This window comes from Trichosurus vulpecula, chromosome 7 (assembly GCF_011100635.1).
Source record: "Trichosurus vulpecula isolate mTriVul1 chromosome 7, mTriVul1.pri, whole genome shotgun sequence".
Lineage (NCBI taxonomy): Eukaryota > Metazoa > Chordata > Mammalia > Diprotodontia > Phalangeridae > Trichosurus > Trichosurus vulpecula.
The window spans coordinates 106,089,189-106,113,040 of NC_050579.1; the positions used below are offsets into that span (position 1 = coordinate 106,089,189).

At 38.2% G+C, this 23,852-nt stretch overlaps 1 protein-coding gene across 1 annotated transcript in view; it reads right to left on the bottom strand.

Moving 5' to 3' along the window:
• The window catches only part of PLEKHG1 (pleckstrin homology and RhoGEF domain containing G1), a 97,094-nt gene continuing 73,242 nt past the window's right edge, over nt 1-23,852 (bottom strand). Inside the window, 5 exon segments of the mRNA XM_036767206.1 lie at nt 1-3,367; nt 12,282-13,965; nt 16,630-16,652; nt 17,669-17,707; nt 21,543-21,638. Coding sequence (XP_036623101.1) covers nt 2,277-3,367; nt 12,282-13,965; nt 16,630-16,652; nt 17,669-17,707; nt 21,543-21,638 — 2,933 coding nt within the window. The 3' untranslated portion in view covers nt 1-2,276.

A 23,852-nucleotide genomic window follows, 5' to 3' on the forward strand; every position in this document is an offset into this window, starting at 1 on the left:
TGTACACTGTCCTCAAAATCCACACCCTAATAAAAAGAATTCATTTGAAGACATAAAATACAGCTTTGCCTAAACATGTAAATACAGTGATATGTACATATACACTTTATACAACAAAAGGAGCTATTGTAAAGCTATCATTTGCCAGGTGTGTGTGGGGGGTCTTAAACTTTCAATAGTAGACATCAAAACCATGCAATTAGCAAAGCAGCATCAATTGGAAGAATCAATTTATATAAAATGAAAAATGATCAGCTCATTTTCAAGAATTCAGTTCATGCCAATCACAAAAAAATGGAGTCAACTTCATTCCAGGCATATTAATATTCAAGTAGCTTTTTGTTTTCCAAGGGCACTGCAGGAGCTTGTTTTTAAGACTTTTATGAAGTCAAGAAGTATGAGATTTTTATGACTTTTTTTCAGAAACAGCTGGATCCTGAAACCCCAGGAAACTGCATTTTTTAAGGTTATCAAAGAATGAAGGGTTTGGTATCCTATTAACCACCCCCACCCCAAATGAACACTTTGGTGGAAGAAAAAGGGCAGAGAGTAAGCAAAGAGTGACTTGGTTTTTTTTTTTTTAAGTGTCCTAACCATCACTAATAAGGAGAATCACATTTTATGTTTTGCATTTAAGGAAATGAGGCATTGGATTTAACACAAAAAAGGAATCACAAGTAAGATGCCACCTTGATTGTGTACTTTGTTTTAGTTTCACTCATTTTAATGAAGACAACACAGATGAAATATCATATATGATTATATTTGCCTATCCAAATAGGAAACTGTGTTGGGGGTGGGGAGGAAGTAAGTATCTATAATTGCTTCAGACAAGACTTTGAAGTCCACATTTTGAAAATCTATCTTGTTTCTGCATAAGATCTTTTGATTTTATGTTTCATTCATAGGACTTGTGATTAAGTAGGATCTCTTCAAATAACAAATAAATCTGCTACCGCATTTCCCAACTTAAAAAATTTCCCAAACAAAAAACTGTGTAAAAAGAGGGCTTATGAGGTCCTATGTATCTGGTGTCCCTATATAATACTACGGTACACTGCTTTTTAGATACAATAATAGCAATGAAAGGTTAAGGTGTCAGCTGGCAAAAGTAGCAAAGAGAATTTTGTAACGAGTGTTTCTTTGTAAAAGATCTTTAACATAGATTTGTATGGGCATAGACATAAACATACTACATGCAAATAAAACAAAATCAAATGGCATTTACAAGTCACTAACTCTTCAGAAATGTTTTCAGTCAAGTCCCAGACTCATGAGGGTGCATATAGGAGAATGCCCTTTGAAAATATAAATCTGGGGGAAGGAGAGGGGGCAGTTTAAAAAAAATGCCTTAGTTTTATTTAAGAATAATCTATTTTCTTTGTGTGAAATGTACTTCAACATGTTTAAGAAATTTTTTTTATTCAACTTATGCTAATGGAAAACAAACTATTGGATTTTCCTTCAGGCCACTGAAGGAATTACTATATTCCAGGAGTCATAAAATTGGCAATGTGAGTATATTCTCAAGGCCTTGTTTTCAAATAGCAAAGAGTGGCAATTGTCAAAGAATCTACCTACATAAAGAACCTAGAGAAGATTTTCCTTTTCCTTCTAATGTGGGCAATCTGATTCCTTGTCGTATAACTTTTGCATACACTAAATTATCAACTTATCTGAGCTCCCAGCAGAAACCAAAAAGTGGATAACACATTATATACTACCCCCTAGAAAGGGCTATTCCAACATAAGTTTTTGTCAAGCATTGAGAAATGCGGTAGTGATGACAACTTATAGCAGATATCAAATTGACCCAGATAGCCTTTAGATAATGTTATCCTTGGTCTTGACTTTTAGCCTAAGATGCTTTAAAATCTTTTAATGGTGCTTGCTCTGCTACCTGTGATAACAGCTGCCACCCAATAAAATTTCTTAAAGTCTGGACAGAATTGTCAAGATATGGAAGAAAGTGGCCAGACCATAAAAAAGACCAAACTTTGAGGTGTAAGTGGAAGATAGTAAGATTAAGCTAAGGATGTTCAAGTAAAATTAACTTAGAAATCAACCATCCTCACAAAATATACCACTAGATGTTAATTACTGTTTGCCACTGGTACAGTCCTGTCCATTTCAACCTTTTTCAACATAATGTGCCATGTGTCATACATCTACAGTTTCATATTGCTGTGTGAACACACTACATTGAAATATGTCATTAGTATCTGTAGTACATGGGTATTGTAAAAAGACAGTACAGTCAGAAGGTACGAAGTACTTTAGGCAAAGCTGCTTGAGCTAAGACACTGAAATTTTTCCCTTAGAGCCTGGACAATGTTCTGCTGATTGGGTGAGGAGTTATTCCACAGGTAGTCATTCAGTTTGTCAGAGTCGCCGTATGTTAGGTAAGGTGAAAGGTTAAGTTTGCTGTTGACTGGTTTTGTGGAAGAAGCACATGGGCTGCTTAAAGAATAAGAGGCGATGTTGCTCCGGTGATCATCAGACAGCTCATCATCCCTGATCTTTGGATCAGATTTCCGAGGACGATTCTGGGCTATCTCTAGGTCTGATTCATCCTCTTCTGATTTTATCTCTACGTAGTCATCTTCATCTCCTACCTCTTTGAAATTGGAAAAATAGTTCTGTGTGGCTATCTGGGCATTTAATGGTAAATTTTTATTCACTACCAGAACCTTCTGTGAATCCTGGAGAGTCACATCGGAGCATTTTTCAGTACCCTGTTGACCTGAGACGGTGGTACCTAGTAACAAGTCCTGTTGACTATCACTCCTTGAGCTTCTGTGTGAAGAGGGCTGCTGCTTCTTTCCCATTTCATTTGGATAGTTGATAGAGTCCACCAGTTTGTTTAGCACAATTGAAGAAGTGGACTGGGACCAGCTATATGACTGGGATTTATTACTTGTTCCTTTCCTGCCCAGAGAATTATAAACATGGAGATGACGTAAATTTTCTTTATTAGGCTGGTTTATTACAGCACTCCGTCTTTGTACAGGACCCTGTAGAGGGGTAGATGTTCGAAGTGAAGGCACAGAACAAGCTGTTGACAACTGCCGAGGAGTACTTTTTGCATTCATCTCTGAAGAAGAGTATCTTGACTTGGTATCTTCGTGAGGCCAGGCACGGAAATCTGGTAATTCTCCATTACTGTACGTAGAGTGAAAAAGCCAGTCTTCTGCTTGAGAAGATTCATCTTCAAACTGAGAATGGGAGAGAGATGTAGGTGGTGGTGATGAAGAACGGACGACTGGTGATTCTCCAGGACTAGCCCAGCCGTCCTTCTTTGTGTTAAGGGGTGTCCCTCTGAATACAATCTGATCATAGAGCTGGGAATATTCAGCAATCCTGGCACCTAGAGGAAACAAGTATTTAAACAGTTAAATATCCATAGGATAATTTCGATACCTACTTAAGATAAAAATTAATAGTATTTCATATGAGCACTAAACTCAGTATTCAGGTGAAAACTGAGGATGAGGAAACATTAAGCAGGTGACGATATAAAATAAACTATTTCTTCTTCCAATTCTAGGAAATCATTGCATTTAAGAATCATTTTATATTTTATAATTCTTGAGTATCTGATACCAAGGGCATATCTGCATGCATCCACCATAGTCAATATAAATTTCTAATTATTCTCACAAGTTTGAAATAGTGATAATATGCTGAAATGAGACACCACAAAATAAGGATGTGAGCATGTAAACATTAACCAATAAAAAAGTTGAGGTATTTATTAAAACATGTAACTACAACTTGTAGCTCAAGAGCTGCCTTTAGGTACTGATGATTTTTGGTAGCTGCTGAACACCGTTACCCAGAGACGCCTATTCATTCCAACTATTCCTGCACTCAAGCAGCTAGTAGCACAGAAGATTGAGTATTAAATTTAGGAAGACTGGTGGTCAAATTCTGCCTCATATACTTAGCTGGGCAAGTCACTTAACCACTCTCTGTCTCAGTTTCTTCATCTGTAACATGGGGACAATATTGGCATCCTGCATTCCAGGATTGTTGTAAAGACTGAATGAGACAGTATTTTTAAAGTGGTTTGCACACATTAAAATGCTATATAAATTGTGGTTTATTCATTTTCAGTCATGTCTGACGCTTCGTAACCTCTTCTGGGTTTTCTCGGAAAAGATACTGGAGTGGTTTGCCATTGCTTTCTCTAGATCATTTTACAAATGACGAAACTGAGGCAAATAGGGCTAAGTAACTTGCCCAGGGTTGTACAGCTAGCAAGTGTCTATGAGGCTATGTTTGAACTCAGGTCTGGCCTGACACTATCTGATGGGGTTTAGACTGTGGGAGCCCCCTTGAATTCCCCTTGAATCTTCCCACTAGAGGAGGCTTTTGCCTGAGGCCATAAGCCTTCCATTATGGCTAGGCTCAAATCTCTATGCAAGGTTACTCTTAACCTAGTCTAGCCCTCCATTGTCTGGCTACTTTCCAACCTTGATTCTATCAAAGTGTCTATGCCCAAATCTGTTACCCTTAAACTATCCTAGCCTACCTGGTCTGTTATCTCTAAGTAGCCTTCAGCTACTTCCCACCCTTAACCCCATTCTCTTGGTTCCTGGAGTCTGACCTCACCCCAGTCCCATCAAGCTCCTTCTTAGACTCCTCCTCAAGACCCTCCCTAAACCCTTTAAAAATGAACTGTTCTTATACTAAATCAATTGTTGTTTTTAATGTTATTAGCAGCGTGGCTACTTAGTACTAGTTTTTGAGAGGTGCTATATAGTTCCTTTCAATGAAGCTTTCAGTGCTTGAAATTAAATTATGAGCCTCTTATTCTCTAATCCTTTTTCTTACTCCACTTCTACATGTAATCATTTCCAAGTAGATTAAATAAAACATATAGGATGCATTCAAAGTAAATTTGAGATTTTAAGCTGGAAAAGACCTTAGAGATTAAGTTAATGTAGTTCTTTCCTTTTACAGATGAAGCAACCAAAGCCTAGAATTGGTGAATTGGTGAAAGTATCATTCTCCCAGAGATCCAAGAAGGACATAAGAATCATATGCCTCTCTGTCTTTTTATTCTGCTTCCAGGAAGACAGGATACAGTTGGTCACTATTCTTGTATGCCCTTCACAGACATTTTTCTTTTCCTCTTAGACACTTTTCTTCAGCATAAATAACTCTGGTTTAACTTTGACTTTAGTGGCCCAATTTCCCAACCCTTTCTTTCTCTAGCCCAAATTTCATGGTAAAAATGAGGTGTTGAGTCTAAGTAAACAACAACCACCACCACAGCAACCCTATCATTTTTATTTCCTGAAAGACAAAATAAAAAGTGGAAATTTGGCAGTGCCCTTAAGAGACAAAGGCCACAGAGCTTTCCCAGAGTCTACAGTATTCAGCCTGAAAGTGGCAATGTTTCACCAACCTTGGGAAACCTAACCCACGGAAGCTAAACCCAGTCATTCACGAAAATATCAACTGACATTTGGTCAGACCTTACTCATTCTGATCTGGACAAAGGTGGTATAACTTGGCCTTTAGAAGAGACAACCTGGGCCTTCCCAAAGCATGGAACAGTGAGTAATAATTTTCAGAAAGCATCTGAAGTATAATACTATACTTTTAAAGGAAAAATAGGCAGTGAGGACATATTGAAAAGTTACTATGGAACAGTTCCACTGTGAAAATGTAACTATAAATACTTGTAATAACAGTCAACTCTGGAGTATAAAACAAGCCTGAATTGTGGATAGTAGCAGAATGCATTAAATTTGGATCTGGAGTGCATTATTAGATATATGGCTTCTCTGAGTCAGAAATATCCTACCCACTCTTCTCTGCATACCCATATCCTACCAATCCATTCTTCATGAAGCTTCTCTGAGACTCCAGCTACTCTCTTCTGAACATAGATATTTGTAAATGCTTGGTATTTGATGACACATTCATATTACTAACAACTCATCACGGATGGATTCTAATTGGTGTCAATGGGGGAAATGTCCAGACTGAAGGAATCACAATGTTAACTTAGAAGTATTATACTGTTAGCAAAAGTTCACTTAAACATTCAAGTAAAGTAAGTAAAAAGAAAATTGCTTAAAATCACAAAGCTTAAGGGAAGAAGTATTACACTGTTAATGATAACAATAACTTTTGTTAAGATTTTAAAAGCACAGAAATGTACAGCCTAACAGAGTAGAAAGAACATAGGACCGAGAGTCAAGAGCCCTGGATTCAAAAGTTCCCAGCTCTGCCATCACCTCATTATGTGAACTGACCTAAGTAATTTCCTTTGTCTGGGCTTCAGTTTCCTCCCATATAAATTGAGAGATTGGGATTCAACATCAAAGATCCCTTCAAGCTCATTCTATGGTTTCCATGTTATTTTTGCAAAAGTGACCAAAGGGTTCTAACTCATTGATTAGTGATTCTGGTAACATACAAGGAAGTCAGCTATGGGCATTCCATTTCTGGTCTCTGGGGCTTAGTTTCCATGTATGTAAAAATGAAGGGGGTGGAATCAGTAACCTCTGAGATGACATCCCATCTCTCATTTTTGATGATGCAATAAATTAGTCTATTTGACTCTTTTAGAACATTACTTCCAAACTAGGAGATTATTAGCTACTTTAATTCTCATAGCATTTTATAACAATTTGATGTTATACTTATTTTATTTTTCATTCCACCAAGTCCTCAGGTATTGATCTTTAAGTAAATAGAACTGAATCCTTTGTTTACTGGATCACAATGTCAACCTTTCTTATAATTTATGCCACTTTTCCCAGAACCATCAAACTTCTCATATTTTTCATATCTGAGTTACTCCCTAATTATTTATTAGAAATGTTTGTTTATGAAAACAAAAAGATGTCATCTTGGGTCACATACAGGGTTCAGCAATAATCCTGCCTCAGACAATGTAAGAATCCTAGATCTAGATCCAAAGGGCACCTCTGAGGCCAACAGTCTAACACCCGCATTCTACAAACATGGAAACAGGGAGACTAAAGCAATTTGCCTAAGCTTGAACAGGTGGCTATGTTGAGAGTTTACATTTGAACCCAGGTCCTCGGATTCCAGAGATGGCACCTTTTTCTAGATTTGTATGAATTCCCTGATGTTGTCCTCAAAAATGTGGATCATATAGAACAAATTCCTATTTTACTATATGCACCCTGTTGTGGATGCATCCATGAATTTATGTAGTTTTTCTTGAATCTTTTGAATCAATTTTTGAATACATTTAATTGTCCAAAAAACAAATCACCTCTTTCCAGCTTGGATGGAAACCCTCCAGTTCTAGTTTCATGAAACGCTGGCTCTGGGATTTTTATAGGAATCAGATTCTGTCATTAACTAGCCATGTGACTTTGACCAAATTACTTATCCTTTCCGTCTCAGTGATTTTGTTCTAAAAATGAGGGCACTGGATTAAATGATTTGAAGCTTCTGGCTCGAACAACCTGTGAATTTTTAATGTTTTTATTAGTCTTTTCTCCCCAACTAGATTATATGCTTCTTGATCTCCCCCCAGCCTTATATAGGTATCCCAAAATCTTAGTGCAGTTTAAAGGTTTATTGGCTGAGACTTTTAAGATACCCTATATATATAAGATACCCTATATAGCTTGTGCTGAAGACACCTACTGATTACTCAGTTGTTTTTAGGAAGGACACCAAACATGCCTCTTCTTTTTCTGAGGTGAATATTAAAATTAATTTTAATTTCCTCAGTATATACCATTTAATGGCAACAAAAATCCCAGAAACATGTTGCATGGAAGAACAGAAGCAAGTCAGCTTCTGGTAAAAAAAACACATCCTATAGATAAAGTTATCAAGGAGATTGATGATATAGTTGCACAAAGTTCCCTTCAGCTCTAAAAATTCTATGAGAACTAAGAGTTGTCTTTATATAAAACTTTGAATTTGGGAATAAGGTGGCCCCACCAAGTAGCAAACATGGTCTAAGAATATGGTTTCCTAACCAGATCTGATGAGAAGCTATAAATAGACCCACTGTCATTCTACATGAGAGACAGATTACAGAAAGATAGAGATATCTCAGAAAGATGACCAAATTATCTCCTTTACAAAAAGCTAGGATGCCAATATATGGACTAGGGCTCCTCCTACTTCGTGTGTGTGTGTATACTATTTATATCTTATTGACTTAGACATAATGAGGAATTAACATGTATACACACACATATATACACATATCAGATATACATTATTATTAAAATAATAGGAATTATGCCTGGATTATCAATTAGTATTTTTTTTTTCCTCTTTGCTGATAAGAATTCTTGGAGTTCTGGAGAAAATTTCATGTCACCCTTGTTAAAACAGGTACAAAGACAGGGGATGAGACGACTGAAGCAATGCCATTAGAGTCAACTTTTTTTTGTGTCTAAATTTAGAAAGATATCTAGGATAAGGCTTGGCTTTTCACAACGAGATGAAGCCTTCGATTTACATAGGGTTTTTCCCCCACATGAGCTATCATAGGAATAATAATTAAAAGGGATCCTTTGCCTCAAAGGATCCCAGGAGGCCTGAGTGCTACAAGGCTGCCAGCATGCTACAAATATGTTCTAAAAATATGGGAATGAATGGACCTGCTTGGGTGACTTTTAGGCGAAAACCTGCCCCAGGCCCTATAGACCCAGGCTAGGCATTCAATAAAGATGTTCGAGAGTTTCAGCCGGGGGATAGCGTGCTCCTCCTTCCGCACAACAGCGAGAGCAAGCTCCGGGCAAAGTGGCAAGGCCCATACGAAGTAGTCTGGAGAATCGGTCCAGTCGATTACGAGTTCCTGTGCCCAGATAAACAAGAAAGAGAAAAGGATTCATCATGTCAACTAGTTGAAACCCTAGTGGGCACAGGAAGCTCTCTTGATTCACCCAGACGGAGGAGGCGAGGATTTAGGTCGTCAGGTCCAAGAGATGGCAGGCCCTAGGGACGTACCCATATCAGGCAGCAATGGAAAACACAGAGCTCTCAGGAAGATTTTGAAGATGTCTTCTCTTTGTTGGGGAGAACGTCGGTAGTAGCCCACCATGTCAAAATGGACCCAGACACAAATCTGGCAAAAAGATCCTACAGGATCTTCAAAGAAGACACCAAGAGGAAAAATTAATATTAAAGGGGGTACAGGAGAAATTCACAAGTGGCCACTGTGGTGCTCATGGTTTAGTTTCTTAATGCTTCAGGAGGATAGACACCTCACATTTTAATAAGTGTTCCTTACTCAGAGAGTTAGGCACAGGACATTACTATTTTTTAGTCATTCAACTTCTGTTGTTAGATACCATTAATACTATCTCAGAGGGGAACATAACCATCTCTATTATTCTGGGATGCTCAGGTAACACAACTCTCTGCCACCAGCCCAAAGTTAATGGCTATATTACCATGGCACAGCTCTTTTAGTTACCATTTATTACCTTGATCTGTGTGTAGAACTCAGTTATTTTCTCTCTGTATGTAAATGAATGGTTTTCTATTACCACTAGATTCAGAAAAGAGAAATTAGATGTAACTAAGTAGGTAGGTACAGACTCATCCAGTAAGAGAAGCCTCTGAGTGGTCACCCAATCTCTGACATCAAAGGTTCTGAGATTGCGCTTAAACCATCTATGACAAGTAATTTCTTTTAAAAATGATACCACCTTCTATGTATTTTGCACTTCACAGGTCACAAAGTCCTTCCATAAATCCTGTCTTATTTGAGCCTCACAACATCTTCTAAGGTATTGTAGAGGTGATCAAGGTGGTGCTTTTTGCTGTTCTTCTCTTACATGGCCTTTAATGATTTTGGCCTTTGTTTGAATGGGGCAGGTAAAATGGGATCTTTTTGTCTTGGGAGTATTTCTTAGCACTAAGACAATGTAATGGTAATCAGGATAGGACTTTTTGTTGTCTTCTCCTTTGTAATGCTGAGGTAATTAAGTACTTGAGTCTTGCCTTTCAAATGTAATGGCCAGCAAAAAGGGATTTTTCACTGTTTTTTGAGTGCTTCTCAGCACTGAGGTAATCAAGTACTTCAGGGCCCTGGGTATATGAGATCCAAGGTAGGTGTTTGAATTTTGGGGCTCACTCATGGAAGGAGTGTTGAGATTCTGGGCAAGCCGTTGTAACTGCCTCCTGGCTTTGCTAACCCAGATTCACTGGTTCTTCTCTGGTAACTGAATTGTGATTTGGTCTGTTTATATTGTCTCTGTAATTTATTTGTATTTTCTCTGAAGTTCAGGATGCTGGCTTTTCCTCCTGAACTAAGTGAATGAGATATGCATGTTTAATTAAACTGAGATTGTTAACCCCTAAAAGTTGTTTTCCTTAGAAAAGCAGATCAAAGAACCTGTGCTGGCAGCTCTTGTTGCTGGTCTTGTATTGGTCTTTTACCCCTACAACAGCTGCTAGCTGAATTGCTGTTATAGGTAGGTAGATGAGTTATTAATATTCTTAATGTTTCTGATTTACAGAGACTAGACTGAGGCTCAGAGTGGTCGAGTAACTTACCAAAGGTCACATAATTAATAAGTGTCACTTGAACCCAAGTATTCTATTACTCTAATTCTCTCTTCCATTCTGTCATGCTTCCTTTAGGAATCTCTAACGAGGTCATTCAACAACATTCCTCCATTATAGTCCCTTTAGGGTTCTTACAATCTTAACTACTAAGAAAATTCTTCCTTATGTCTAGCAGTGAAAAAACCAGCAGGCATCTGACAAGGCCTAAATACTTTCAAAAGCTGATGTATTGATTCAGAAAATTCCACTCTCACTCCCAGGCTCCTCTCTCAAAAAAGACAGACAGAAACAAACCTCCAAGGAGGAATATTGATGGGACCAAAATATTGATGATCAAATCTTCTAGGTCACTAAGAAGCAGCTTTTTGGGAAGCCTATCTTGAATATTCTAAATTAGCCACTATTTCTGAAAACTGATGTTTTTGTTTTGGGATCATGACAATTCCTTCTCAGAAATCCTAGGGTACTGAAAAATACCCTATGCTTTATGCAAACAGATGATCTACCACTGAAAGATGGTCTGAGGAATTACTGTGAGGTTTTGACCTTAAAAAACCCTAATGGAAAAAATAGGTAGTTCTCTAATAAGAGAACCATTCAAGTCTCTGGCACTAGCTTTGCCAAAAAAAAAAAAATGTACACAGTGTCCTCGTTCAGGCTCACCCCACCCCATGAGAAGTCTTACAGAAAAGTTTTATTAAAGACATTTTAAAATGCTTTATTGATGTCTTCAGCTTTTTATCCTTTATATCACAGATATTTCCACCCCCTTCAAGATTGAACCCCCTTCCATGTGACAAAGAAAAACAACTAAGCAAAAACACCTAATACAGAAGTCATCTGCCAACATGCTGTCCTGTAGTAACCCATCTGCACTATTATGAGGGAGAAGGTAGGAAGAATTTCACTTTTCTAATAGTATATATAAGGGAGAGAAAGGTAGTTCTCGAATGAGAGCTTCACTCAATCCTTGGTATCAGCTTTGCCCAAAAAAAGCATGTGATAGGGAGTAGAAGAGCAGAGAACCAGTTTAATTGGATCATTATTATTATTATTATTATTTTAAAATTAAGCATTAACTAAAACACATGAGGAATGACAAGACTAGTGGAACATGTGTGAGCAGAACAACTAGGAAGATCTGAGGAAAGACACTTTTTCTTATTTTGAGTCCTTATTAGGGTAACTAAATATTTGGCTTGAGATCCATTCCCACCACTATACTCCTCTCCTAAAACTACTCCAAAGTTTATCTCAGCTATAAGAATCCTCTAAACATATTGACACTTAAAGAAAAGACTAAGGAGTCAAATCCTAAATTTGTTTGTATTTCTCATACTTCATATTCACTCAGAGAGGGAATTCTACTGACAGGAAATCTCACAAGGAGTAGCCTCTAGTTTTCTTTTCATCTTTCTTGATATGACAACTATATTACTAAGTTATACTATCAACGACAAATTCTTCAATCACTGGATATACAGAAAGACAATGATCCAATCAGCCTAAATCTTGCTATAATTTGGAATCCACTCCACTGCCTCAGCGGTTTATGGAGACAGGTAGATACCATAGTTTCTCCAGCAGTTGGGTACCACTACCTATGAAATCAAAGAGCTCAACAAGGAGGACATGGCTAGAGGTGTGCTGTTTTTTTTAAAGGTTATATAGATTCCTTTTTGAAATTAAGATTCATTTAAACATATATCTTGCTCTCAAGAAAAAAAAAAAAGAAAACATTTTCAACATACCAATGGCAGGACCTCCTTGCTTCTTCTCTTCCAATATGGCCGCAAGATCTTTGTGTCTTGACTTATGTGGCTGAGTGGCTGTTTGTTCTCCCTCTGGACCTTTCACTTTTAAAAGCTGATTAGCCCTCTTAATCTTCTGACTGTATTGTCTTGCCATCAGAAAAACTCTGCTTTTGGTTTTATCTGCACTGTTCACTCTTAGGTCAGAACTCTCAGGGTCTGTATGGGATAAACTGCTATTAATTGATTCACAAGGGCTTTCTATAGAAGGCATTTCACTGGCCAGAGAAAGTCTATTAAGATTCATTAATGAGTTTTCTTTGTAAAGCATGTCTTCTTCAAAAGGGAGGTTGGTCCTACTTAACCTCATAGCTTTATTTTTTGCAGGCTTAAGGAAAACAGGATTTTCTGGCAGGGAGAGAGTAGATATTGCATAGTCTACATCTTTACTGAGTTCAGGTGTGCTTCCAGCGTGAAACCTTTCTTGGACATCATCTTTACTAACAGGAAATGCGGCAAGGAGGCGGTCTCTCGTTTTCTCTTCATTTTTCTTGATGTAGTTTTCCAAGTCATTCCAAATTTCATCTACCTCTTCTGATAGTTTATCAGCTACTGACTTGTGAGACAGGGAATCAGAGTTCGAAGAACTGTATAGCAAACTTAAATAATCGTTCTCCAAGGGACCATGACGGTAAGGTGTTTCATCTTCACTGAACTGGAGGCTCTCTTCAGAAACAAATGGGCGCAAACTGTCACAACAGGCAAAGTCTGTCTCCAGCCCTAAAAAGCTGCTCCGCTTTGCACATTTTAGGTAGTTGCATTTAAAATCCAGTAGGGGTGGGTCTGGGAGCTGTATAGTGTCATATATATTTTCCTCAGTAATGTTGAGTTCATTCGAGCTTAAGTTGGAGGCATCTCTACCGGATAGGGTTCCATCTCTTTTTTCAGACAGAGTGACATTATCTTGACCTTCTTGCTTGTGGGGGGAGGCTAATAAGTCTGGGCTGCTTTGATGGTGCACCCCTTGCACAGAATCCATATTTGATCTCTGGGGAATATATTCAGGCCCATCCCTTTTGGCAAAACCCATCCGTTTCAAGTCTTCATAACTTATGTTATCATAGACATGGTCTATGTCAGGAAGGGGCAACTCTGTATCAAAGTAAGCCTTCCCATCACTTTCTGTTCTAGAACCTCTCTCTGCCTCCCTCCGTGAAGCATGCTGAACATTCTCACTGTCTCTATTTTGTGCTTCTGGTAGACAAGTGTTACTTTCACCAGCACTGCTGGCTCTCCTGACAATCCTGTGACCAGCATTGGTGACCCCTGGATCCCTGGATTGCATCTGTCCCAAGTGCCAACTACATGGTCGACTGGAACCATTACTCTCCTCAGAAAGCCTGGTGGAATGCAGATCGGATGAAGATAATGATGGCAGAAACATATGGTAATCATCTTCATCCTCCTCATTCTCTTGAGGTGAGCGTCTACTGGGAAATAGGGCTTGCCTGATCTGGTGGTCAGTCCAGATGTTTCTCACACCAGCACCACCGCCTCCCAGGACATTCAAAATGGCTGGGCTATTTTGCTGAGAGGTCCTCTGTGTTGGGGGATTTCCGGCTGATGTAGAACGTGGAAGGTCTGTGATTAGTGATGAAGATGCTTCTTCATTATCCTTGGAAATCTGAAAAAGGTTTGAAATACAACAATTGAATGAAAGTAACAGAGGAAAAACAAAATGCAATTTTTAAAATGTTATTTATATCCCATCTTCTCAATGGATTGTAAACTCATTGAGCTCAGGGACTGGCTTGTATTTCTTTGTATCCTTCGCTGTATGCCGTGCTAGAGATACAAAGAAAGGCAAAAGACAATTCGTGCCCTTAAGGAGCTCATTATTTAATGGGGGAGACAACATGCAAACAACTAAGTACAAACAAGCTACATACAGGACAAACGGGGAAAAAATTTACAGAGAGAAGGGGGACTGGGAGAGACTTCCTGTAGAAGGTGGGATTTTAGCTGGGATTTGAAGGAAGCCAGGGAAGTCAGGAGGTAGAGATGAGGAGGGAGGGCTTTCTAGGCATGGGGGACAACCAGCGAAAATGTTGGGAGCCAAGACTTGGAATGTCTTGTTCCAGGAAGAGCAAGGAAGCCAATGCCACTGAATTGAAGGAGTGTATGGGAGAAGGGGTAAGAAGAGTGGAAAGGCAGGTGGGGAAGCTAGGTTATGAATAGCTTTGAACACCAATAGAGGATTTTTGTATTTGATCCTATAGCAGGGAGGAAGATTAGACTATTACTAATGAATAGTTATATGATGTGATGATCATGATTGGCTGCCTGGGAAGAACAGATTTCCTTCCATACAGATCTGCTTTAAGAAAATAAGGTGGATAGTTACAGCCACATTGTGCGATGACTAACTTTAATAGACTTGGCTCTTCTCAGCAATGCAAGGTTCTAAGACAACTCCAAAAGACTCATGATGGAAAATGCTATCCACATCCAGAGAAAGAATTACAGAGTCTAAATGTATATCAAAGCATACTATTTGCTCTCTCTTTTTTTGTTTTTTCTTTCTTGTGGTTCATTCGATTGGTTATAATTCTTCTGACTATTGTGAAAATAATTTTTAATATGAATGTATATGTAGAGCTTATGTCAGATTGCATGCTGTCTTGGGGGGGGAGAAAATTTAAAACTCAAAAGCCTGTGGAACTGAATATTGTGAACTAAAAATAAATAAATTAAAAAATAAAGTGGATAAGTAATCATATCATCACAAAATGGGCCACATTGGGTCTTTATTTTTTTAAAGGTCTACAGCAATTACATTTTCAATGTGATCAATATATAAAAATCAATATAAAAAAATTAAAACATATAGTACTCTCTTGATCTTGAGAGTGTTAAGCTGTAGTAGGCTAAACCAAAAGAGGATTCACACTAAGTCTGGCATTAATATGGTGAACCTCCAGGAGTGAGAGGCCACCAGTTTGTCTAAGGAAGGAAGAAAAGGCCAACTGGGTCCATGAGTAGTTGTGGCACTTGGAGCCTAAGCTAGAAAGACCTAGTCTTTAAAATAATAAAATAAAATAATAAAAAAATAGATTGTGTCAAGTGGAAGGAATAAGAGAAAACTAGAAATAATATCCTTATATCAGGAATATAGATAATTTTTTTTAAAGGGCAAAAGAGAATGTACAACTTACATTCTAATTTGAACAACAAAGAAGTCACAAACGGAAAGTTTCCAAGGGTTCTTTAATCAACTAAATTTCTCTGCAGCCCTAATGGGGATTAACAATTCTAGATTATACATGAATGGGATATGCAAGAGATGGAATAGCAACAAGAACTTTGAATTGACAACTTCCAATAGCATATACACATCTTTACAAAGAAGAGATCGTGATCTCCTCTACTCCTTACTGCCTTTTCTAAGAGGAGAAACTTAAAATAATGAGATGTCATGTCTCTATCTCATACTTCTTCATAGCCCAAATGGCAGCAACAGGAACTTGTCCCCAGAAGGTGGCTCCACAGTTCTGTGCTTTGAGTAGTGATCAGGACTTGGAATAAGCAAAGACTTCAGGTTTCTTTGAGTGGAGGCACTTTTTAAATGTGGTGAATCATGTAAGCATTTTATATTGAAATAAGGTAGCCGCTAACTGAAATGCCCTGTGGGATATATTACAGGAATGCCGTCATGGTGGCTTCTAGAATTTGGGACTAGCAAGAAGGATATACAAAGAGATGGGGGAGATACAAGGCAGAAGATAGGGAAGGAGGGAAAGAAGGGAAGGAGAAAGGGAGAAAAGAAAGGAAGAGGAAAAGAGTTAGGGAAAAAGGAAGGGAGGGAGGAATGAAGGGAAGAAAGGGAGGGAGAGAGGAAGGAAGGGAGAAAGGAAGAAAGGAAGGGAAGAAAGAGGAGAGGAAGGGGGGAAGGAAGGAAAAAAAAAGAAATAAGTATTTATTATGTGCCCATTACATGCCAGGTACTGTGATAAGCACTTGAATATTATCTCATTTGATCCTCACAAACCTGGGAGGTAGGTGCTATTATTCTCATTTTACGGTTGAAGAAACTGAGACTCTAGCCAGTGGCTAAGTGATTTGCTCAGGGTCACACAGATAGTAGGTATCTAAGGTTGACTTTGAACTCAGGTTTTCTTGACTTCAGGCCTAGGCCTCTCCATTCTTTGTACCACCTAATTCTTTGCTTGGTATAACTTTAAAGGCAAACATCTTGTTTACTGTGAAGGTAGTATTGTACCCAAGCTAGGGGCTCGGGTATATGAAGTAAACATTACACAAAACAAACATGAAATGTAACAAGTCTTACCTTTTGCATATCTTGTGTTGTTTCTGGGGAAAAAAATTTAGAAATTAATAACTCAACAATTACTATGTCTTAGCAAATATTAATTAGGCTATAGATGTCTTTAATTATGACCCCTTATATCACCCACTGGCACCCAGCTAGGTCTTTTAAACAAAAAATTTCTGGAAATACCTCAGTGACCCTGGTAATAAAGCCTATACCATAAACATTGAGTTAAGCATCCTTGGGAATCCTGAATTTTTTTTCTGCCTGGTTAAGTGTGTATCAGCTTTACTTTTTAAAGTAATCATGGCATAGCAGAGAGAAAGCTGACCTAGAAACCAGGAGGACCCAAAGTTTAAGTCCTGCTTTTGACAAACTGGCTTTGAGACCCTGGGCAAGTCACTCAGCTTCTCAGATCTCTGAACAACTGTCTAAGGTTAAGCAACTTGCCCAGAGTCACACAACTAAGTGTCTGAGGAAGGTCTTCCTGACTCCAAGTCTAGCACTGTTGCATATTGCCAACCTGCCTTTACAAGGTCATTTTAAAGAAAGATCTCTGTAAACATTAATAGAAATGTAGCTTTCATGAATAAAATCATTATGGTAGTACTTTTCTTTGCCCTGGTCAGACCACAGGTTCTAAGGTGCAAGGAAACTGCTGAGCACCTTGGTACAGAGAGTTTCCTCTTCTGGAAGGTCTCTATACACCAGTGAAATTCACAGGTCTGGTCTCTATATCTAAGATGGGAGGCAGTATGGCTTGGCCAATTGAGAGCCAGCTTGGGAGTCAGGAATACCCAGGTTTAAGTCTTGCCTTATAAATACCAATTACATGATCTCAGCACATTAGTTATTCTCTCAGTGTCCCAGACACCTCACTATTGCAATAAATTACAAATAAGGAACTAATATGGATTGTTGGGGGGAGGCTATATACCCAGCATTCCCTAAACAGATGAAATTATAGGTCTGGACCAAAAAAAAAAAACAAACCAAAACCAAAAACCCAAAACAAAAAAATTAAGAATAAATATAATAGTTATACTTTCTGACTCACCACTGGATTTCAAAACCTTATGCACTCTAGAGGAAGGTTCTGGGAAAAAAAAAGCCATTATCACTTTCATGAAAAACTCAAATTATGTTTCAGAAAAAGTAATCATTCAGCCATAACATTGGTCTATTCTTATTTACTTGCATATCCAATCGATAAACATTTATTAAGTGTTTACTACGTGCCAGATACTATGCCAAGAGGCAAGAATACAAAAAGAAGGAAAAGACAGTCCCTGCCCTTAAGGAGCTTACAATAGAAGGGGGTGGGTGATGGGCCGGGACAGTACGTGTGTGTGTGTATATATATATATATATATATATATATATATATATATATATAAAAATACACGTACACACACACACACACAGTGGACATGAGCTCTATGATGTCTTTTTCACAGGGGAACCAGACAATGGAGTAGCACAACTAACCAACTGGGACTTCTGAAGCCCAGGGCTGATTGACATACCAGTGATTCTTTTTGAGTCAACATTAGGTAAACTTAAAGATGCCTGCAACTCCTGAAACCAGTCTTGACCAGCTCAGAGAGAGCAGCAGACATTTTGGTTCCTAACTTATCTAAAGAGCAGCACAGACATCTTGGTTTCTGACTTATCTAAAGAGCAGCAAACATCCTGCTTCCCGATTTGTTGTGTCTGCAGATGTCTTCTCCCTGGACCCCCACTCCCCTGACTTCCCTATGTATTGTATTTCTCCTTTAACCCCCTCACTTAGCCAGGAATACCTCAAAGAGTCCTAATTACCTCAAATTTGTATAAATACTTCACCCTTTTCCCACCCCCTTTGAGCAGTTGAGAACTTGTCTCTGCTCCAGCCTGCAAGCTTCTTCTTCTCAGGCAATAAATGCAGTCATAATCTTTGTAAACTGGGATTGGACTCTGGCTCATTCCAAGTCCCCCTTTTTGGACCTGTTAGTAGTTCACAAGAGCATTTATTTTAACAACACACATACACACACACACATACACAACAAGCTATATATAGTCTAAAGAGAAAAGAAGTAGGAGGAGGAAGGCACTAGAATTAAAAGGGGCTGCTTGGAAACATTTAACATATAATAACCCACGTCTAACTTCGGCAGAAATGTGAAATAAATGTCAAACCCTGAAGCAGGTCAACTTTGTCCACATCAGACATATAAAACACTAAGTCATTTCACCCAGCACACCAAAAACTCAGAATAAAGAGACCACAAAATCCTAGAGCTCCAGAGGACATGAGGAAATGTCCCCTCTAGGTCAGCCAATGATGAGTACTCATTTCAGGATCCAATTCAGTTGATTTTCTTTACTATGCTTAATCACTGATTAAGTAAATGTGGTCACCCTCAATATATTGTTTGTTAAGTACTCACATGCTTATTATTCCATGTTATATAACAATCTTCTGTTGTATAATTTTCTGTCTAATATTAATAGGCCTTCACAATCTTGTTCTGATGTAAATGATTTCATTTTACTCTCTCATATCTCTGTGTTTACAGCTGAATCAGCCCATTCCCTGTTCCCATACAAAATACTAAATACTACCCCCCATACCTTCGCACAGGTTGCTCCCACTTGCCTGGAATGCTCTTGCCCCGCAACCTGGCACCTCTGCTTCTAGGAACCCCCAAGTCCTTTCAAGACTGAGATTCTATCATTTTCTCCACAAGGCTTTTCTTGATTCTCCCAGTTGTTAGTGTTTAGGCCATCTTTTGTCTTATTTCTTACCTAGCCACTGGTCATTGAATAGGTGTTGCCTCAGACAAAATGAGACCTGAGAAAGACCTTCTTTTAGAAAGGCAAAGGTCACCCACTGCATCCTGGGGCATTGCCAATTGGCCTGACTCTGTCTTGCCACTGGACTCTGATGACTCTGGAGGACAGACCGAGGCTTTGTGCACCTCTGTCTCACTTAAATCCAATTCGCTTCAATTCATGAGTGAGTCAAGACATCACCCTGATGATATCATTGGTTCTCTTCCAGAACGAAGGGTGAACAATGACAATTTTGTAAGCATGTTGCATTTACTTACCTGGGTGTATATTTGGGGATGTTTTGTTTTGTCTTTGTATCCCCAACACCTGGTAAAGTGACTGACAAATATCAAAGGGGCCTTTGTATATCCTGCTTCTCATATTTACCCACCTGGTATTTCAAAGTGACCAAGAATTAGGAGGAGTTAGGGAAAAAATGTCTAGACTGACTAGTAGAGAGACTGCACTTGGAAACTACAAGGAAATTCATGACTTTTTAAAACTGAAAGGGACTATCACCACCTGGGATCCCCATAGCAACTACATCCTAAGTGATCAGCTGACTTGGCAGATGAAGATGGTATCCTTAACTGCTGGTGTGGTGGAAAGAATACTGGACTTAAAAAGCAGGAGAAAAAAAGTTAAGCTAAGAAGTCCTTCTGTAAGTAAGCAGATTGGGATAGATGTTTAAGATAATTTAAGAAAACTAGTTGTTTATTTTTCAAAAGGTTGTACAAATGTGTGTACAAATTATATTTCTTAATTTGATTGCACTTCTGAGTTATCCCTATGAAGCTCAACACTGTTGAGAAAAAGGGGAGGAATACAACTCAATTTTTTAGGTACATTATATAAAACACTCAGCTAATCACACTTTCAATACCACCAGGAAGGTAGGTTTTTAATTTTCAGGTTAGTAAAAAAAACCAAAAAACAAAGTATTTGGTGCCTCCTCTCTTTTGTGGGTGAGATGGAGGACAATAGATGAAGAGAATTGCGTAGAATGATGTCAGACTACTAGAATGTTTATGTTAACTGAAATTGTGTCCCCCTCAGACTTTTTTATTCTTTATTATTAGGGTTGGCTTTCTGAGCTGGAGAGGGGAGAGGGAAGATATTTTGAAATGAATTTAAAAAGTTAATATAAAGAAGTTATTTAAGAAGTTGGTATAAAAATAAAAGATATCAATAAAAATTTAAAATAAAAATATTGAATATACTTCTTAAAATTGTAGGAAGATGAATTCATTCCTTTTAAGTCCAAAAGATACTTACTTCCTGGTAAGGGCCTTCTACTTTAGAGAGTTTTAAGTACTCACCATCTCATGAGAATAGGTAATAGTCTGGCTCCAAGAATTTCATTAAAATGCTGGCTAGCAAATAAGTGTATTTAAAAAGATTCTGTATTTGCATATCTTCCATCTATCCTAATATTATCTCTTTGATATCTATCCTCTGAAATGTTGGCCGCCATTCTGAGTTAATGATAGATGAGTACTGGGCAAGAAGAAAGAAAGCTATCAACTAACAGTTATTTCTAAACTTGAGACTATTTGTTTAGTAAGATTCTAAGATCTTGAATATAAAGTATGTTAAAAGCAAAACTGCCACCAATGAATATAACATGGTTCTTAGCATCAAGCTCTCAATTTTTTTGTTTTTGACTTTCAGGAATGCCTGAGTTCCTACATGTTTCAAGAATAAGCACATTTGGTAGTGAGGGCCACATGTAAGTGAACTGTTCTTCATTCACACAATTAAAGTGGAATAAACCCATCCATTTTGAAATTATTGCCCAAAAAAACCACAAGATAGATGCTGTTTATAGGCTCCTAGAAGGCCAGGCTCTCAGCAAGGAGACCAAAAGCTAGAAGCTCTGGGGGTTCATTTATGAATCTTTCCAATTTATATTTTAAGATGTAATCTTAGGCACTATTGTCTGGTTAGAATGACCACAGTTCCAAAGTCTGTAGGGTATAGAATCCTCTTCCACCAAAACCACGCCTTGTCCATTGTGAAGGCCTTACCCTACATGAGAGAGCTTCAGTTGATACTTCCCTTCTGTCTGTCACTGTGACAGATTGTGATATTAAAGAGTAAAATATCCAATTTACCAGATTTTCTTCTCAGGCGATGGGGAGCAGTGCCTTCTTTCAAATTGGAAAATGACTTCATTTCTTTCTCAGGGCTGTAAAAGAATCCTGGATGATCTGTAAGATACCCATACGTTTCAATTAGAATACATGATTCTGTGATACACCAAATCACTGTCATCATTAATCTGCTGCAGGATTCCATGAGTTCATTCCTATTCCGCAGACAAAGAAAAAGAGAAAACTGAAAATCAGTGAGTGGTTATTGTCTTTCACAGGGCTTTTCTATTTGTTCACAGTGGGCCTTTTAAGAACTTTACAGAGAATGCAAGCCCTGCAGGAAAAGTGATCACATATTTGGCTCTATTCCAGAACTTCCTGGAGAGTTCATTAAAATGTGCGAGGCACAAATGCCCATTCTACTGTAGCAGCTGGAAGCCGCAGCAGGCCTCAGAGCACTCACAAACTCCACTTAAACAAATAAGAAAACTTGTGGTTGATACTTAAAAATAACTTTTACTAAAATGTTGGTTGGAATGAAGTATGGAAAAAAAGAGTCCGAGGACTGACAACAGTAATGGTTCAAAAGTCGTCCTTCTGACTTTACTATTTCTGCCTATACAAATCTATTATCCCATCTCCCATGTTCAAAACTGTTCAAATATCTTTGAACTCTACCTCCTTCCCTCTCATATATGATGTCCTATTACTTAATTTAATGCATTTTCTTTTAAAAATATTATTTATTCAATAATATCAATATATTATTAATAATATTGATAAATAGATTTATTCAATAATATCAATATATTATTAATAATATTGATAAATATTATTTATTCAATGATATTAATATATTATTAGTATTAACAAATATTATTTATATTATTAATATTCTTTTCTTTTAAAATTTTGAATTCTAAATTCTCTTCCTTCTTTGTACTCCCCCTCTGAGAAAGCAAACAAAATGATATCAATTATACATGTGAAATCATGCAAAGCATATTTCCATATAGCCATATTGCAAAAAAAGGGCAAAATTGATACCACCTCCCCATCTCTCCCATTTGCCCTTTCTTCTCTATTCCCACTGCCACATCCCTGGACTATTGCAAAAACCCATCTTGTCATCCTCTCCTGCCTCCACTGGGCCCCTGCCACCCCCCATTAACACCCTTCATAAGAATGCTAGAATAATCTTTCTTGAGATCTGGTCATATCACTCCTCTGCCCGAATCTTCAGTAACTCCCTGCTGCCTGAGTAAAGTTGAAACTCTATTGTCTGGCATTTTAGCCCTCTTCCCTCCAGTCTGGTATCATTCCATTTTCCAAGCCTAATTTCAGACTATTCCCCTCCAGCCAAAGTGGACCCTCCCTTCCTCTGACTTTAGTTCAACTCAAATGTATCCTTCATTAATGGCTCAGTTGTCTACAACTGATCTTCCTCTCTCTAATTTTACACATAACTTTAATTCTGCACCCTTCTGATGCACTTGCCGTAGAATGTGTGCTCTAGTTTTCTCTGTGTCCTATGCCCCGATGAGATAGTAAGTTCCATGAGGGCTAGAAATTGAGTCTTTTCTAATTTTTGTATCTTCTTAACACAACACTGTACACAGAGGTACTTGATACATGTTTCTCAAATGCTGCTGAATGTCAACACAACACTGTACACTGTACACAGAAGGCATTTGATACATGTTTCTCAAATGCTGCTGAATGTCAACACAACACTGTACACTGTACACAGAAGGCACTTGATACATGTTTCTCAAATGCTGGTGAATGTCCCACCTAGGTAACACCACCTCAGTGAAAATGTTACACTAGACACAATGTTCAAATGTACAATGTACAAATTCGGCCTCAGACACTTCTGAGCTGCATGACCTCGGAGAACATGTCACTTAACTGTAAAATGAGGATCTACCTCAAATAGCATCTATCTTGCAGGGTTATTGTGAGGATCAAATGTGGTAACATTTGTAAAGTGCTTAGCACAACGCCAGGTAGGTATTAGGGACTTAATGAAGGCTTATTCCCACTCTCACCCCCTCAAAAGGGCCTTTGGTAAGAAAACTTTGGCATACCAGTACATTAACCTTGGACTAGTAACAATGCATGAGACAGTAATGAGAAAACATTACTCTAGAAATCACCACTTTAGACTCCTGTGCCTCTTAGCAGCTGCATGGTTCTCCAAAGGTATCATAAATTTAGAGACAGGTTTGAAGATAAGTCTGCAAAGTTCCAAAATATGAGCCAGCAGACACAAGTGCAAATAATGAACTGCGTGAATGAGGTGGCCTATCCTATCATCCCCACAGCAGG